Raw genomic sequence first — 19,520 nt, 5'->3', positions numbered from 1 at the left:
AACGCTGTGTCGTGACTTTGAAATGGATTGCGAACCTCCAACAAAGAAAACATGATCATCAAGTACTAGATGAGATTGAGGGACAAAAAAATGCAAAAAACTATGAGTCACAGGCAAAAAATGTATGCCACCAATAATGTAGCGGCGTTCGAATTCTAGCTGACAAAACTGCAGTGAAATTGCACCAGGATAATTGCCAACTGTTTCAAAGAACACGGGACAACGCAGAGTTCGACGACGATATATGGTATTGTAATTCTCCACTATGGGTAAATGAATTACAGGAGATGATGAAGGTAATTTCGAAAGCTGCAGATTTGTTTCCAAGTGTACACAAACCACTGCATTAGAGCGACGGCGTCTTTTTTTCAGCCGGAGTTGAGTTGAGACAATGTAAGTGTCACAAAAACGATGCGAGAATCCGATCTTACACCATCAAACTTACCCCAGAACAACAACAAAACTTGTCAGTCATACTGTCACAAAACTTTGGTTATACCAAAGGTATCCAGGTTAGATGTTGGAACTGAAGTCGCCGTGCCGATCGCCATACATGATACACCGCGTCTCGCCGCGCCTCAAATTTCGGTAGAACCAAGTACCACTGAACAAAACCGGTTTATTTCACAACTGTATTTCAATGAGCAAATTACAATCCAAATTGTACAAAACCCGAAATGAAAACGTGGTAAATCCGTAGTTTTAATGATCCAAACTGTACACGACCCTGTATGTCAAATGGCATTGACGCAGTCAGTAAAAGGTCAGAAAGGTCATCTTTTGTTATGTTAATTTTTGTTTTTACACTGCTCTATTCACTTTGGATACGTTTCGTTTTCATGCGGAATAAAAATTAGTTTGTATTCAATTTAAACTGTGTTGCGTATGTAATTTTTGTATGCATTCAGCGTACAACTACATACTATTCTTATAAATATTCATGTTCAAGGGCCATAACCATGATCTCTTTTTTTACTAGTTTTATTGAATTGTCAATATACTGGTATAATATAATAGCAATAACCCCCGCCGAAGTTGGGTATACCACTCGATATTGCACAATTCACGACATATATGCACGAGCTGCAGGCATATGTTTTGTATATTGGAATTATTAAAATGTGACTTTATACTACATTTTGTATGACCAGACCAGACAGACCTCACGCAAGCGAATGTGTCACTAACAGTGCAAATCGGTAATTGTTTTAAATATGGCATAAATTATACGTCTTTGCTGTCAGTTATTGAGTTGAGTCTAGTTTAGGTATGTTTAACTAAATAGGTGAAAGTGGTACCTTCCAGCAATTTGATCTATGTTCCACATAATGTATCCAAATCGGGCATATGTTATAATATTTGTTTATTAAATTAATTTAAAAAAAAAAATACGTCTTTGCTGTCTATGTTTTCCCATGATGCAAATGTTCCTAATCAATATACCATGACTTAATTGAGTTGCAGCAATAACCATAGCTCCTCAAAATTTGAAGAAAAACAAACAAAAACATTTTGACTTACTTCATTAATGACCATATTCTCTCTACCATGGTTTCGTTACTCATTGGAGAGCTGTCTTTCTTAGTGAATGGTGGATTATTAGTTAACATTTTTAACACTGTGTGTCTAAAATCAAAACGTGAAAACAGAACAAATAAAGGTATAGTGTTGTCAAAACATTATATGGGATTCAACAAACATGGAACTATTTGTTGAGGGCTTTTACTTTTAATTATATGCAATGTACATTTGAAGATGTCAATGTTGGGTGAAGTAAGGGTATCCCATCACAATATCTCTCTCTCAAAGATCGGTATTTTGACATTTAGCTATAAAACATAGTGTAACTATTACGACCTTGTCCATTGAGAACCTAGATTTTTAAATAACAAATGGATGGATGGATACAAACTAACGATGCATTATCTTTTTTTTGCATGGCAAAAGTGAGAATAAAAATCCTCAAACAATGCAATAACATACTATATAAGCATTTTGCACAGAAAAATTGAGGCTATAAAAGTCATCATAATTACATAAAAAATTAATTAATATTCACGTTCCTCTATACTACATGTACTGTATTAATCTCAATGACCCTTATAAAATAACATAACATAAATTGTATAAAAGATTCTAAAAATAATAGTACAGCAACATATCTAAGCAAAATTTGACAAGAATCAAGCCTGCAACCTTTCTGAAAACATGTTAACCACTGTATCATTGCTTCATTAATTAATCACACAGAGAAATACTAAAACTAGACTGATGTCAAACCAATCTGATTAAAATCTGATTAATGTGGACCAAATGTCAAGATTATATTTTCAATCAGTTATATCAGAGAAATCAACTTCCAGCTAATCTGATTTTACACAATGTTCATATCAATCATGTTGACCAAAATACAAATTTCTAGCACAAAATTATTCAATAAAAAAATAAGACATTATGGTAAATGAATAAAGCCTTTTGTGGCAAATTAAAAATAAATTTGAAGCAGTATCTTTGGTAACTAAAACATATTGAAACAAAATGGTTACCTTATATATGGCAGTGGATCCTGTTCTACTACTTCTAATAACCAACAGAATACCTCTTCATTTGATTCAACTTGGGAGAAAAAATAGTGAAAAATTCTGTATTAAAAATCTGTTGAGATATGTGAAGTGAGAAAATATTAAGTATTGAATGTATTAATCACTGGCAATATAATGGTGGGTGTACCAAACCAAAGATACAGAGTTCAAATCCTATCTGAGATTGAACACCAACAATTTGGTTATCATGAGTTAGTGCGAGTGTGTGACAGACTCAATGTGAAGGTCAAAGCTAATGCTAATAACCTTGGTTAAGGTCTGCAGGTGCATGTGTTCCAACTGACCTGACACCAAGTAAAATACTGAATTGCCATAATGCCATTATGATAGGAAATTGGTCGCACAGCCCTGTCATGTAGTCCTGAACATGAAATATGGCTGAGAGAATCTACCACTACAGATATATTTTAGGTGCTAAAAATCTTGACCTCTGACCCATTGTCATATATATATTGAAATTTGATCTTCAGTGACCTAAGATTTCATACAGCATGGAATATTTTTCACAGTAAACAACTAAATACTGTAGAATACTTTATTTTCGCTATTTTCGCTGAAGGGATGATTCCGTGAAAATAAAATCCAGCGAATATACATTTTTTCCTATATTTCACATTAATCTCAACAAAAATCAGTGAAAATAAATTACAAGCAAAACACCCAAAATATCTTTTCAGCGAAAATTAATTCCAGCGAAAATAAAGTATTCCACAGTATTCAGAATTATCATTTTGGCTTGATCCTGATATAATTAATATTAATTCCCAGTCACTGGTAGCACAGTGGATGTCCCATCAGACTTATGATCGGTAGACCCAAGTTCAAATCCTACCTTAGGCTGAACATCAAAAGGGTAGACCCTACCCTGGGTGAGTGTACCACAGACTCAATGGGAAGGCCATTCATTCACAAACTAATGCAACTTTGGAGGAACCTTGGTTAAGGTCTGCAGGTGCTTGTGTTCAACCGAGCCTGGTTGACGCCAGGATAGTGCATAGAGATGGCCACACAGCTCTGTCATGTAGTCCCAAATGTGGCAAAAAGCACTATTTGTCAGCACTAGCACTTGCACTTACAAAAAAGTCGGGAGAGACAACAGTGACACTCAATGTCCAGAACTGTCGTCTGGCACAAAAACATTTAAAAACAAAAAAACAAAACAAAACATTAATTCAATATTTAAGCATATAGTTTCTAGTAAAACTTGAGGTCTCTTGCTCACTGATAAAAACATGACACATCAACTCTGATTCAGAGATTACTACTGACCTTTGACTGTGTCAACTAAAGCTTCTAATGCTGTAACCCTGATATCGACGAAGTGTCCATATTCGGCATAACTCTTGAATAATCCAGGATCGCTTGGTATCCATCCGTTCTTCTGAAGTATTCTGATGGCTTTCAAGCAGCTCACTGTTACCACATGCCGATAACAAGGCAACAATTTCTCAAGATTTAAAAACCGAGTGATTTCTTCAACAACCAACTGTGTGAGTGAAACAGCAGAGTTAAGGAATGTTTCCATTGAACTAATAAATCTATGATGCAAATGGTGGTTGAGATCTCATTGAGAGCGAGAAAACTATGCAACTGAAATAGTTGTTCTATTTTCCCCCCATCATCATGTCAGTCATCAATATGGGTCATCACCATGGTGATCGTATTGATGGAGAGAATGGAACACTACTGGATGGGAAAAAAACAGTTGCGTGATTCTCCTACTCGCGACAAACTCTCCACAGTAATTTGCATCTAAGATCAAACTAAAATGAAAGTTATGCATATACCGTATTTACCGGTATGTTTGGAGAGTTTTTTTAAAGAGACACCATCTCCTGACAGAAAGTTATCCATAGAGTTTCGCTACTCAATTGTATCAACTATAAGAACATAATTTTCCCTACCAAATTGTTGGAGTCAATTTTTTCCCATTTTTATGCATTTTTGTTTAATTTCTTAGAATTGTTGACCAAATGAACCGAACCTCCTTTGCCCACAGGTTGATGAGTTTTTTTTGAAAAAAATTATGACAGGTTTTGAGTAGTTTATTATGTAAAAAGTGACCAAACTAGACTTTGGATTTCATTTATTTGTGTTTTTTTTAATTATTTTTACTATGATTTTTTTATGTTTACCTCACCATCTGAGAAGATTCTATTTAATGTCGATACCACATTTGTCTGAATGATAATGAATGGGTAAAAACAATTGTGTTAGTTAATATCAAACTATCGTCGGTAGTCCCTTAATGTACAGCAAATTGCTCCAAAGTTGTCAGTAAAATCAAAACAACAATCATAACAAAGTTGTAAAGGCAGAGACTTCCTGTGTTTTTCAGCTATGCGCCTCAGACAATACCTTCACACTGTACGGCATACTCAGGCATACATTTGTTACTTTAACAATAAATCACATCGGCAAACACATAAAAATGATCAAAATCAGGACAAAATTTATTATGATGCGTGTATACCTTGGTTTCCTGTGACAAGTTTTCTACTGTTTTAACCAGAGACACCGATGGAGTGATGGTTTGTGCCAATGCATTTATCAAAGCTGCTCTGTAGTAATTATCTGAAAACTAAACACATAGTATAACCATTTAAAATGCATAAACATAGCAAAAGAAATGAACTTGTGCTGATACTTCTCTATTATTTGAGATTCAGTGATATGAAAGGCTTCAATCTGGATCTGTTTACAGAAAAATAATATCCGGGCTCAAAATTATCAGTAGACAATGTAAACAGAATACTAAATCTTGTCTTAGTGTAACTATGATTTTTCTGTATTTTTGGTATTCTGATTCTACATGTAGCTAACACCCCCCTCATAAAGAATGGTCAGTCCCTAACCAACTGTCATAATATACCTTATTTTTTCTATTATCATTGTACTTGATTAAATCAGATATGAAATCAACAACTTCTTTGGGACAGACACAAACTGCATTACGAATACTCGCCATGGCAACAGGAACTGTCTGTAAGGGGAAAACAAATAATGTTATAACAAGAAACACTAAAGACTGATAATATTGATACATCTAGTTTCCGGTTCAAGTTCTCATCAAATCATCCTGTTCATTTTTGCTATAATAATTTTTCAAACAAATGAAAACAAATATAAATTCTTGAAAAAAATCGGGAAAAACAAGTCATTGCTAATGACACAGTCCCCGTCCAAAATGTGATGCTGATGAAGTCATTGAGATTAGATTGAAAGGAGATGGATTTGTATAAAATTATGATTTTAAATTAGTGCTTTTACACGAGAATTGAACATTGGGCAGTCATATTGAACCAAATTACAAAAATAATGTTCATGTTGATATATCTATTGGTATACTGTCTTTGTACAAAACAGAAATGTTCATTGTATTCATGGGAAAGTAGGCATGGGTATCATGAAAAACAAAATGGCCATCAGTCAGCCGAACAGGGACTAACAAGAATTTTGAAATGCATCATCCTCGTTGTATATTGATTCAAAGACCATTTAATAAGTATATAATATTACGTATATAATATTACACAACAATTGTCATTGTTTCTACATCTTTGTCCCTAAAGAGAGAATTTAAATTTAGTTCAGTTCTTAAAATGCTATAACACAACTTTATTGTATTTAGGTACATGCATCACGATGCCATAAATTTCACTGGTAAAAATGTTCGTGAGTTCAGGATTGTGAAGACACAATATCATGAAAGTCACAGGATTCCACTGTCCACAGAAATTTTCAAAATTGTTTAAATACATGTTGCTATAGTTTTTAAGGAACTCAATTAACAGTGTGATGATTTTCTTTTTTCAGTTGAATACCTTATGTAATCCATGACGACAATAAAGTGATTATTATAAAGACAAATAAAAATAAAATTAAAGGTGTCAGGAAACAAGAATTTGATTGTGAATACCGTTTGGTCTAACAGAGGTACATTTAAAGGGTGGCAGTCATTGCGCTGCGCATGTGCAACATTTGTGCTGATAAATATTGATTTTCCCACAATCCAATGCGATCTTCTAATGGGAATCACAAGCACAGTTGTATGAGGTTTGACCTGGACGACACTTGCACTAATTACCGACAATGACTCCTTCGATATCTTCCAATCACCTAAAAAATTAAAGCTTGGTAACAGTAAAAGTCACCATCTTTGTTTATACGAGACCCATATATCTCGCGCATGCGTGATGCGACGACTACCACCCTTTAAATGAAAACATATATAGCTGAACTATAGAAAATGCCTTTACAAATCAAAAGGACATGCATCAACCTCCATGGTTATTCTCTCCACCAAATTTGAAGAAAATTGACCAACACATGCCCTAGATTCTGGACTGAACATGTCAAAATACCTGTGTTTTTTTTTACAACTAAAATGGTCAACAGTCGGCCATCTTTGATCACATGACAAATCATTGTATGTGCATACATGTATGTATGAAGTGCTCCAGAGGACGCACACATAAAGACTAAATCATACATTTACAGTTTGGAATTTGTCTACACATCGGAATACACATCAGTTGATTTTGGTCACCATAGTTACAAAGTAGACTTTGTTAGTAAAATCGAAATCTGTTAGTGGATCGAAATCTGCTTCTGAGACTGAAAATTTGTTACCTTTTGTATAAAATAGGCCTGAAGATTCATAAAATGATTTTGTCTGACGATGTTCGGACAGGAGAATGATCCAAACATCTTCCGGAACATCGACATCATAGCAGTATGTCCTGTCCAAGATGCTGTCATTTCATTCGCTACCTGAAATACAAAAGCAACAATTCTAAAATTAAAACTACTTTATTGGAAAAGTTAAAAATAGAACAGAGCAAAATTAAAAACTGTTCTTTTTCACATCTTTATTAACTATTATAATAATTTTTTTGTAAACATTACAAAAAATAAACATAATTTCAATGTTAGCAAATAACACCGAATGAACAGCATGGTAAATACTACTGTAACATCAAATCAAAGTAAACACGTACTGCATGCGTGACTCAAACCGGCGCTCGTGTACAGCACCTAATTTTAATGTTTATGATTAGTTTCGCATAACATACCTTTGCTAAGCAATGCGTGGCTTCCATTCTGACTTTATAGAAACACTGTTCATTTTCAATGATATCAGATAATGCTACTCTGGTGGCCGTACTTGGGAACAGTCCAAGGGCAGAAATAGCCTAAAAATAAACAAAAATACGTAAAGTGATTCCACATCTAAATACCAAGGTATTTACAAATATTTAAAAATAATTTTTCTCTTTTTTTCAGTGAAAACCAGCATGCCAATCTCATTTCTTTTCCAGAGAATGGATTATATCAGCAATTCTCAGAAGTATTAGGGCAGCCAGAGAGGGCAGCAGCAGAGTGGGCGAGATTCAAAATCCAACTGTTTACTGGTAGTCACAACCCAAGCAGTAAGCCAATTCATTATTGAGGTTGCCAATTGGCTGCCCCAATACTTGTAATACTTGCTGCAACAGTCATCATAGCAACAATATAGATTTTGGACAACGGTGATTTTGTACCTCCGACTGGGCCACAACATCTCGTTCGTATCTCAACTGATATTGCCATTGGTAATCGGGCTGTTCAAACGTCACATGTCTTATCGTCGTCATCTCAGGATCAATACGAATCCATAAACATGGTGAATCTGCGCTGTAATAAATGAACACAGAAACAGAAACAGAAAATGAAAACATTCTACAACTATCAGTACAGTGCTTGTGAATCACAGCTGAGCATCTCACCAGGAATCAAGTACAAAAATTAACAACAGCAGAGTATTAAAAATTAATTCAAAAATTAAGATTAGCCTTTTAAACAAGAAGCTTGGCAATTAATATTTGTCTGCTATTTGACATGTCCAATGCGAAAACAATTTGATTCACACAATTGACGTTTATAATATTTACAGAAATTAAATTTGATAGTACCACCTCTACCCTAAATTCAATTTAAATCTGATTTTTTGAGATATCAGAAATTGGCTGATAATAAATAGATAATCAATATGCATGGTTTTCAACATTAAACTAATCTGTGGATTACACCTGAGCATTAAGGTACCAAATTCGATGAAATGTGATGATTTTGCATATTTCCAAATTGAAATGCAATAATTGGTTTTTGAGATATACATGTAGGTAGAAAATTGGTTAATTATTATGCAAAGATTTGAATCAAAAACTGATCAAATCCATTGTCCTGGTGGAAAGCCAAAAAGGTAAATTGACTTATGCCTGGTGGTAAAATCAGTGGTGACAAAGCGAAATCAGTGACATAATGAATCAAATTGTAAATTACAAATAAAAGAATATACATATGAACACTAAAGTATTATTTCTGTGCCACTCATACATGACAGAGAAAATTTGCACTTACTCCATTGCACTTAGGTCCATATCAACTTCTTCACCATTTGCCAGGGGGATCTTTTTCTTCTTGTGTCTTTGATAAAAAAACACAAAAAAGATGACATAAACAATAAAGGTAACAGATAATAAATACTGAATAGCAATTGTGTGATGAGTGGCAATGTTACGATGAATTGCCACGTCTTGCATCCCATATCCCATGGAGCAACTTGCTGCACATTTTTTCTAAAAATTTTTAAATGGTTAATTTTGAAGCAATTTTCCATTGCCAACAGAATTTCTGAATAACAAATATGGAAACAATTTTGAAGAATTGTTTTGTGAAAGTTGACAAAAGTTGAAGGTTGGTTGTGGCATAATAGTACCATGATAGTGCCTTAAACTGCCATAATGTCATTAGGATAGGAAAATTGCTACAAAAATCTGTCCCACTCTGTAATATAATCTCTGTTTCAAAATGCACTATATGTCAGTACTCGCACTTGGAAAGTACACATAATGTCCGGAACTGTCACCTCGCACACAAATATTGAAAAAAAAAAAGTATTCACATCACGCCATGTTTGATATGCAACTTATTCAACAAGTGTACATTATTTGTTTAAATTTGTTAACACAAAACAAGATCTACACAATAACCAGCAGCAGGTGATGCATTAATAAACCGAGTCAATATTGGCCAAAAATTAAATGCCATTATACTTTATATGTCCAATTCTATTCTCACCTTCTACTTTTTGAGTGACATGTCATTTCATGTTTTGTGCTGTTTTCTTCTATCTGTACATTGTGATTGAATGAGCCATCTAACTCTTGTATTGTGACTTGTAATGGTCCCTACACAATAGAAGAATATTGTTTATTAAAACTGTAAAGATAATGTGACAATTGTTGAAGTTAATATTTTACAGCGGGCGCAAAATATTTACATACATCTAGCGTGTTTAGATTAACTGTTATGTAGGCAGGTATACAACGTGCTTGCGTCAATTTATTTATTCAATAAAATCAATCAAATTTAACACAAGACATTCAATTAAAATATCTTGTCCAGGTAAGTTGGTAAAACTCACAACATATTTCATGACGCCTTTACTCGTCAGATCTTGCTTGAGTTCCATCTCTACGATATTCCTCTTCCTGTTGAACACAAAGCTACCATGGAAACGAACACATCCTCCCTGATACACCCATTGGTCCATCAGAGTCTTCAAATCCTTACCCGACACGGTTCCAACAGACTTGAGAAACTAGAAAAATAGAGAGTATCATAGCTATTTATTGTTTGCTAAATATTAATACTTTTCATAATTGTATTTCAACATAATTTTGCACAAATACAAACACAAATACAAACACTGTTATCATAACAAATTGTTTGGTGATGCCATTTGTTAAAGTAATTCTGAAATTCAGTAACGAAAAATTAAAAAGGAAGAAAAATAAGATTCAGACCTAAATCATTTTACCTGAAAAACTTAAGTATATTTTACAAATTATAGAAAATTGCATGAAAGCAAACACAAATATGTGTGTCATTCTCATGAAATGAACAGAAGAAGACTTGACCTACAATTGCCATGACAGTTAATCACAAGGAATAAAGGAACAAGACAAATTTGATTATTATTTGCATAATCTCACCCCATTGGTAGACAGCAGCATGTTTGACCAGGTGTTACTCTGGAACTTCTGCTGAGCTGCAGAAGATGCCAATGACAATAATTTATTCAGAGCCTGAAGAGAAAACAAGCAAATGAAATTAAATGTTAAATATGATAAAAAATTAATAAGCCTGTAAATATTATAATCCTACAACCGAATGGAGGAAATGTTTGACACTGAAGCAGAAAAATCACAGCAAAATCATCAAATAAATTAATATTTAAATTAAATTGTGGCGTGTGAAGCATGGAAGCTTAAATTCTCGATAAATTACGGTGACTACGAGTGAGATGCCAGTTTCCGCCCTGACGTCAAAATGTAAACAACTCTGTCAAAAAGCATGCCTTGTCGTTTGACTGCTAAGTCCAAATAATCAAAACGATTGACTCGGGCATTAATCATGGCGATGTTTGTAGAAAATTAATTAATAATGCAACTTTCTAGGATTAACTGTGACTTTATAGGACATCAGAGAATAGTTCAGTGTGACTCCCGAGAACCCCAGAGAATAGTTCAGTGTGACTCCCAAGAACCCCAGAGAATAGTTCACTGTGACTCCCAAGGACCCCAGAGAATAATTCAGTGTGACTCCCAAGAAGCCCAGAGAATAGTTCAGTGTGACTCCCAAGAAGCCCAGAGAATAGTTCAGTGTGACTCCCAAGAAGCCCAGAGAATAGTTCAGTGTGACTCCCAAGAACCCCAGAGAATAGTTCAGTGTGACTCCCGAGAACCCCAGAGAATAGTTCAGTGTGACTCCCAAGAACCCCAGAGAATAGTTCAGTGTGACTCCCAAGGACCCAAGAGAATAGTTTAGTGTGACTCCCGAGAACCCCAGAGAATAGTTCAGTGTGACTCCCAAGAACCCCAGAGAATAGTTCAGTGTGACTCCCAAGGACCCAAGAGAATAGTTTAGTGTGACTCCCGAGAACCCCAGAGAATAGTTCAGTGTGACTCCCGAGAACCCCAGAGAATAGTTCGCTGTGACTCCCTAAGACCCCAGAGAATAGTTCACTGTGACTCCCTAAGACCCCAGAGAATAGTTCACTGTGACTCCCAAGAACCCCAGAGAATAGTTCACTGTGACTCCCAAGAACCCCAGAGAATAATTCACTGTGACTCCCTAAGACCCCAGAGAATAGTTCACTGTGACTCCCAAGAACCCCAGAGAATAGTTCACTGTGACTCCCAAGAACCCCAGAGAATAATTCACTGTGACTCCCTAAGACCCCAGAGAATAGTTCACTGTGACTCCCAAGAACCCCAGAGAATAGTTCACTGTGACTCCCAAGAACCCCAGAGAATAGTTCACTGTGACTCCCAAGAACCCCAGAGAATAATTCACTGTGACTCCCGAGAACCCCAGAGAATAGTTCAGTGTGACTCCCGAGAACCCCAGAGAATAGTTCACTGTGACTCCCAAGAACCCCAGAGAATAGTTCGCTGTGACTCCCTAAGACCCCAGAGAATAGTTCACTGTGACTCCCAAGAACCCCAGAGAATAGTTCACTGTGACTCCCAAGAACCCCAGAGAATAGTTCACTGTGACTCCCAAGAACCCCAGAGAATAATTCACTGTGACTCCCTAAGACCCCAGAGAATAGTTCGGTGTGACTCCCAAGAACCCCAGAGAATAGTTCAGTGTGACTCCCAAGAACCCCAGAGAATAGTTAAGTGTGACTCCCAAGAACCCCAGAGAATAGTTCACTGTGACTCCCTAGAACCCCAGAGAATAGTTCAGTGTGACTCCCGAGAACCCCAGAGAATAGTTCACTGTGACTCCCGAGAACCCCAGAGAATAGTTCAGTGTGACTCCCAAGAACCCCAGAGAATAATTCACTGTGACTCCCGAGAACCCCAGAGAATAGTTCAGTGTGACTCCCGAGAACCCCAGAGAATAGTTCACTGTGACTCCCGAGAACCCCAGAGAATAATTCACTGTGACTCCCGAGAACCCCAGAGAATAATTCACTGTGACTCCCGAGAACCCCAGAGAATAGTTCAGTGTGACTCCCGAGAACCCCAGAGAATAGTTCAGTGTGACTCCCAAGAACCCCAGAGAATAGTTCGCTGTGACTCCCTAAGACCCCAGAGAATAGTTCACTGTGACTCCCAAGAACCCCAGAGAATAGTTCACTGTGACTCCCTAGGACCCCAGAGAATAATTCACTGTGACTCCCTAGGACCCCAGAGAATAGTTCACTGTGACTCCCAAGAACCCCAGAGAATAGTTCACTGTGACTCCGAAGGACCCCAGAGAATAGTTCACTGTGACTCCCTAGGACCCCAGAGAATAATTCACTGTGACTCCCTAGGACCCCAGAGAATAGTTCACTGTGACTCCGAAGGACCCCAGAGAATAGTTCACTGTGACTCCCTAGGACCCCAGAGAATAATTCACTGTGACTCCCAAGAACCCCAGAGAATAGTTCACTGTGACTCCGAAGGACCCCAGAGAATAGTTCACTGTGACTCCCTAGGACCCCAGAGAATAGTTCACTGTGACTCCCAAGAACCCCAGAGAATAGTTCACTGTGACTCCGAAGGACCCCAGAGAATAGTTCACTGTGACTCCCTAGGACCCCAGAGAATAATTCACTGTGACTCCCTAGGACCCCAGAGAATAGTTCACTGTGACTCCGAAGGACCCCAGAGAATAGTTCACTGTGACTCCCAAGAACCCCAGAGAATAATTCACTGTGACTCCCGAGAACCCCAGAGAATAGTTCAGTGTGACTCCCGAGAACCCCAAAGAATAGTTCAGTGTGACTCCCGAGAACCCCAGAGAATAGTTCAGTGTGACTCCCAAGAACCCCAGAGAATAATTCACTGTGACTCCCGAGAACCCCAGAGAATAGTTCAGTGTGACTCCCGAGAACCCCAGAGAATAGTTCACTGTGACTCCCAAGAACCCCAGAGAATAATTCACTGTGACTCCCGAGAACCCCAGAGAATAGTTCAGTGTGACTCCCGAGAACCCCAGAGAATAGTTCAGTGTGACTCCCGAGAACCCCAGAGAATAGTTCAGTGTGACTCCCAAGAACCCCAGAGAATAGTTTGCTGTGACTCCCTAAGACCCCAGAGAATAGTTCACTGTGACTCCCAAGAACCCCAGAGAATAGTTCACTGTGACTCCCAAGAACCCCAGAGAATAGTTCGGTGTGACTCCCAAGAACCCCAGAGAATAGTTCAGTGTGACTCCCAAGAACCCCAGAGAATAGTTCACTGTGACTCCCAAGAACCCCAGAGAATAGTTCACTGTGACTCCCAAGAACCCCAGAGAATAATTCACTGTGACTCCCGAGAACCCCAGAGAATAGTTCAGTGTGACTCCCGAGAACCCCAGAGAATAGTTCAGTGTGACTCCCGAGAACCCCAGAGAATAGTTCAGTGTGACTCCCGAGAACCCCAGAGAATAGTTCAGTGTGACTCCCAAGAAGCCCAGAGAATAGTTCGCTGTGACTCCCTAAGACCCCAGAGAATAGTTCACTGTGACTCCCAAGAACCCCAGAGAATAGTTCACTGTGACTCCCGAGAACCCGAGAGAATAGTTCAGTGTGACTCCCAAGAACCCCAGAGAATAGTTCGCTGTGACTCCCTAAGACCCCAGAGAATAGTTCACTGTGACTCCCTAAGACCCCAGAGAATTGTTCACTGTGACTCCCGAGAACCCCAGAGAATAGTTCACTGTGACTCCCAAGAACCCCAGAGAATAGTTCAGTGTGACTCCCAAGAACTCCAGAGAATAGTTTGCTGTGACTCCCTAAGACCCCAGAGAATAGTTCACTGTGACTCCCTAAGACCCCAGAGAATAGTTCACTGTGACTTTACAGAATACCAGAGAATAGTTCACTGTGACTCCCAAGGACCCAAGAGAATAGTTCAGTGTGACTCCTGAGAACCCCAGAGAATAGTTCAGTGTGACTCCCTAAGACCCCAGAGAATAGTTCAGTGTGACTCCCTAAGACTCCAGAGAATAGTTCACTGTGACCCCCTAAGACCCCAGAGAATTGTTCACTGTGACTCCCTAAGACCCCAGAGAATAGTTGACTGTTACTCCCTAAGACTCCGGAGAATAGTTCACTGTGACTCCCGAGAACCCCAGAGAATAGTTCACTGTGACTCCCAAGAACCCCAGAGAATAGTTCACTGTGACTCCCTAAGACCCCAGAGAATAGTTCACTGTGACTCCCTAAGACCCCAGAGAATAGTTCACTGTGACTCCCAAGAACCCCAGAGAATAGTTCACTGTGACTCCGAAGGACCCCAGAGAATAGTTCAGTGTGACTCCCAAGAACCCCAGAGAATAGTTCAGTGTGACTCCCAAGAACCCCAGAGAATAATTCACTGTGACTCCCGAGAACCCCAGAGAATAGTTCAGTGTGACTCCCGAGAACCCCAGAGAATAGTTCACTGTGACTCCCAAGAACCCCAGAGAATAATTCACTGTGACTCCCGAGAACCCCAGAGAATAGTTCAGTGTGACTCCCGAGAACCCCAGAGAATAGTTCAGTGTGACTCCCGAGAACCCCAGAGAATAGTTCAGTGTGACTCCCAAGAACCCCAGAGAATAGTTCGCTGTGACTCCCTAAGACCCCAGAGAATAGTTCACTGTGACTCCCAAGAACCCCAGAGAATAGTTCACTGTGACTCCCTAGGACCCCAGAGAATAATTCACTGTGACTCCCTAGGACCCCAGAGAATAGTTCACTGTGACTCCCTAGGACCCCAGAGAATAGTTCACTGTGACTCCCAAGAACCCCAGAGAATAGTTCACTGTGACTCCGAAGGACCCCAGAGAATAGTTCACTGTGACTCCCTAGGACCCCAGAGAATAGTTCACTGTGACTCCCTAGGACCCCAGAGAATAGTTCACTGTGACTCCGAAGGACCCCAGAGAATAGTTCACTGTGACTCCCTAGGACCCCAGAGAATAATTCACTGTGACTCCCTAGGACCCCAGAGAATAGTTCACTGTGACTCCGAAGGACCCCAGAGAATAGTTCACTGTGACTCCCAAGAACCCCAGAGAATAATTCACTGTGACTCCCGAGAACCCCAGAGAATAGTTCAGTGTGACTCCCGAGAACCCCAGAGAATAGTTCAGTGTGACTCCCGAGAACCCCAGAGAATAGTTCAGTGTGACTCCCAAGAACCCCAGAGAATAATTCACTGTGACTCCCGAGAACCCCAGAGAATAGTTCAGTGTGACTCCCGAGAACCCCAGAGAATAGTTCACTGTGACTCCCAAGAACCCCAGAGAATAATTCACTGTGACTCCCGAGAACCCCAGAGAATAGTTCAGTGTGACTCCCGAGAACCCCAGAGAATAGTTCAGTGTGACTCCCGAGAACCCCAGAGAATAGTTCAGTGTGACTCCCGAGAACCCCAGAGAATAGTTCAGTGTGACTCCCAAGAACCCCAGAGAATAGTTCGCTGTGACTCCCTAGGACCCCAGAGAATAGTTCACTGTGACTCCCAAGAACCCCAGAGAATAGTTCACTGTGACTCCCAAGAACCCCAGAGAATAATTCACTGTGACTCCCTAAGACCCCAGAGAATAGTTCGGTGTGACTCCCAAGAACCCCAGAGAATAGTTCAGTGTGACTCCCAAGAACCCCAGAGAATAGTTCACTGTGACTCCCAAGAACCCCAGAGAATAGTTCACTGTGACTCCCAAGAACCCCAGAGAATAATTCACTGTGACTCCCGAGAACCCCAGAGAATAGTTCAGTGTGACTCCCGAGAACCCCAGAGAATAGTTCAGTGTGACTCCCGAGAACCCCAGAGAATAGTTCAGTGTGACTCCCAAGAAGCCCAGAGAATAGTTCGCTGTGACTCCCTAAGACCCCAGAGAATAGTTCACTGTGACTCCCAAGAACCCCAGAGAATAGTTCACTGTGACTCCCGAGAACCCCAGAGAATAGTTCAGTGTGACTCCCAAGAACCCCAGAGAATAGTTCGCTGTGACTCCCTAAGACCCCAGAGAATAGTTCACTGTGACTCCCTAAGACCCCAGAGAATTGTTCACTGTGACTCCCGAGAACCCCAGAGAATAGTTCACTGTGACTCCCAAGAACCCCAGAGAATAGTTCAGTGTGACTCCCAAGAACTCCAGAGAATAGTTTGCTGTGACTCCCTAAGACCCCAGAGAATAGTTCACTGTGACTCCCTAAGACCCCAGAGAATAGTTCACTGTGACTTTACAGAATACCAGAGAATAGTTCACTGTGACTCCCAAGGACCCAAGAGAATAGTTCAGTGTGACTCCTGAGAACCCCAGAGAATAGTTCAGTGTGACTCCCTAAGACCCCAGAGAATAGTTCAGTGTGACTCCCTAAGACTCCAGAGAATAGTTCACTGTGACCCCCTAAGACCCCAGAGAATTGTTCACTGTGACTCCCTAAGACCCCAGAGAATAGTTGACTGTTACTCCCTAAGACTCCGGAGAATAGTTCACTGTGACTCCCGAGAACCCCAGAGAATAGTTCACTGTGACTCCGAAGGACCCCAGAGAATAGTTCACTGTGACTCCGAAGGACCCCAGAGAATAGTTCACTGTGACTCCCTAGGACCCCAGAGAATAGTTCAGTGTGACTCCCAAGAACCCCAGAGAATAGTTCACTGTGACTCCCAAGGACCCAAGAGAATAGTTCACTGTGACTCCCGAGAACCCCAGAGAATAGTTCAGTGTGACTCCCGAGAACCCCAGAGAATAGTTCACTGTGACTCCCAAGAACCCCAGAGAATAGTTCACTGTGACTTTACAGAATACCAGAGAATAGTTCAGTGTGACTCCTGAGAACCCCAGAGAATAGTTCAGTGTGACTCCCTAAGACCCCAGAGAATAGTTCAGTGTGACTCCCTAAGACTCCAGAGAATAGTTCACTGTGACCCCCTAAGACCCCAGAGAATTGTTCACTGTGACTCCCTAAGACCCCAGAGAATAGTTGACTGTTACTCCCTAAGACTCCGGAGAATAGTTCACTGTGACTCCCGAGAACCCCAGAGAATATTTCACTGTGACTCCCTAAGACCCCAGAGAATAGTTCACTGTGACTCCCTAGAACTCCAGGAAATAGTTCACTGTGACTCCCTAAGACCCCAGAGAATAGTTCACTGTGACTCCCTAGAACTCCAGGAAATAGTTCACTGTGACTCCCTAGAACCCCAGAGAATAGTTCACTGTGACTCCCAAGAACCCCAGAGAATAGTTCACTGTGACTTTACAGAATACCAGAGAATAGTTCAGTGTGACTCCTGAGAACCCCAGAGAATAGTTCAGTGTGACTCCCTAAGACCCCAGAGAATAGTTCAGTGTGACTCCCTAAGACTCCAGAGAATAGTTCACTGTGACCCCCTAAGACCCCAGAGAATTGTTCACTGTGACTCCCTAAGACCCCAGAGAATAGTTGACTGTTACTCCCTAAGACTCCGGAGAATAGTTCACTGTGACTCCCAAGAACCCCAGAGAATAGTTCACTGTGACTTTACAGAATACCAGAGAATAGTTCACTGTGACTCCCGAGAACCCCAGAGAATATTTCACTGTGACTCCCTAAGACCCCAGAGAATAGTTCACTGTGACTCCCTAGAACTCCAGGAAATAGTTCACTGTGACTCCCTAAGACCCCAGAGAATAGTTCACTGTGACTCCCTAGAACTCCAGGAAATAGTTCACTGTGACTCCCTAGAACCCCAGAAAATAGTTCACTGTGACTCCGAAGGACTCCAGAGAATAGTTCACTGTGACTTTACAGAATACCAGAGAATAGTTTACTGTGACTCCCTAGGACCCCAGTGAATAGTTCACTGTGACTCCCTAGGACCCCAGAGAATAGTTCATCGTAACTCCCCAAGACCCCAGAGAATAGTTTACTGTTACTTCAAAAAATTGTTCACAGGATCTTCCTAGGATCCTAGAGAAAAGTTCACTGTAACTCCTTAGGACTCTAAACAGTTCAGTGACTTCCTAGGATTCTAAATAATTTCAAAATTTCAAATTAAATTTCCCGATTTGTGAAATTTTCAATAATTTATTGTTTGAAAATTAAATCAATTTATGATATTATTTGAACAATGCTTACCTGAAGCAATAAATGCTGACCAATCCTAAGAGCTATCAGTCTGATGACGAGATGCGATTTCATTCGTAACATCTTGGCATATTTCCAAGATGTAGTATGTGGGAACTTTCTAGGGAAGTGCATGGATCCGGAACTACTCATACTCAAAGTGTCTGATTTGCTGGAGTGTGAGTTACTATTGCGGTAAAGAACAAGTCCACCACACTCTCTCTCGTAATCACACACTTTTGCTAAAATCTGAGATGGGATGAGAATAGAAATTATTATTTCATTTTGATAAGAAGAATATAATTATTTGGAATAATAATTTTTAATTGATTATAATATCACATTAGTTGTGGTTTATTTTTCAGTGACAGAATTATAAAACTGTGCATTAAAAAAAAACATTATCTGTCCTGGTATTTTTGCCATAAAAAAATGAACCCTTTACTTTTCATAATATTAATTTTGTTTTTCTTAATTTATTTTCATCCACACTTGTAGTCTGTCGGATTATACTTAGTTACGCCATTTTAAAACTAAGATACTACGTACCTTGCTAATGACATCTCGGTATTCATTGTTTCCAAATGTTTTCTTGGTATACAAGGCACTGAGATAATCAGCGATACCCTTGATTAGCCACGCGTCGGCCCACGACTGCATGGATATGTATGAACCAAAGAACTGCTCGGCTATAGCATGTGCCATCAATAGCCGAGATTTGAACGTTTGATCTATAATACGACTGGAATGAAGAATATTGGTACTGGAAGAAAAATAATCAAATA

The 19,520-nt window shown here is 39.6% G+C and overlaps 1 protein-coding gene across 1 annotated transcript in view; it reads right to left on the bottom strand.

The window, feature by feature from the left end:
• LOC102802774 (transcription initiation factor TFIID subunit 2-like) overlaps positions 1-19,520 on the bottom strand; it is a 40,157-nt gene that overhangs the window by 14,438 nt on the left and 6,199 nt on the right. Inside the window, exons 10-23 of the mRNA XM_085493049.1 lie at positions 19,285-19,498; positions 18,748-18,984; positions 10,643-10,735; positions 10,072-10,248; positions 9,726-9,835; positions 9,006-9,071; positions 8,147-8,279; positions 7,679-7,798; positions 7,236-7,376; positions 5,476-5,586; positions 5,077-5,184; positions 3,873-4,089; positions 2,547-2,616; positions 1,522-1,626 (exon numbers count right to left, since the gene is read on the bottom strand). Of these exons, the coding sequence (XP_085349175.1) occupies positions 1,522-1,626; positions 2,547-2,616; positions 3,873-4,089; positions 5,077-5,184; positions 5,476-5,586; positions 7,236-7,376; positions 7,679-7,798; positions 8,147-8,279; positions 9,006-9,071; positions 9,726-9,835; positions 10,072-10,248; positions 10,643-10,735; positions 18,748-18,984; positions 19,285-19,498 (1,902 nt within the window). The remainder of the gene's footprint in view (positions 1-1,521; positions 1,627-2,546; positions 2,617-3,872; positions 4,090-5,076; positions 5,185-5,475; positions 5,587-7,235; positions 7,377-7,678; positions 7,799-8,146; positions 8,280-9,005; positions 9,072-9,725; positions 9,836-10,071; positions 10,249-10,642; positions 10,736-18,747; positions 18,985-19,284; positions 19,499-19,520) is intronic.

This window comes from Saccoglossus kowalevskii, chromosome 18 (genome assembly GCF_978046115.1).
Source record: "Saccoglossus kowalevskii chromosome 18, keSacKowa6.1, whole genome shotgun sequence".
Taxonomy (NCBI): domain Eukaryota; kingdom Metazoa; phylum Hemichordata; class Enteropneusta; family Harrimaniidae; genus Saccoglossus; species Saccoglossus kowalevskii.
This window is presented reverse-complemented; position numbering and strand designations above follow the sequence as displayed.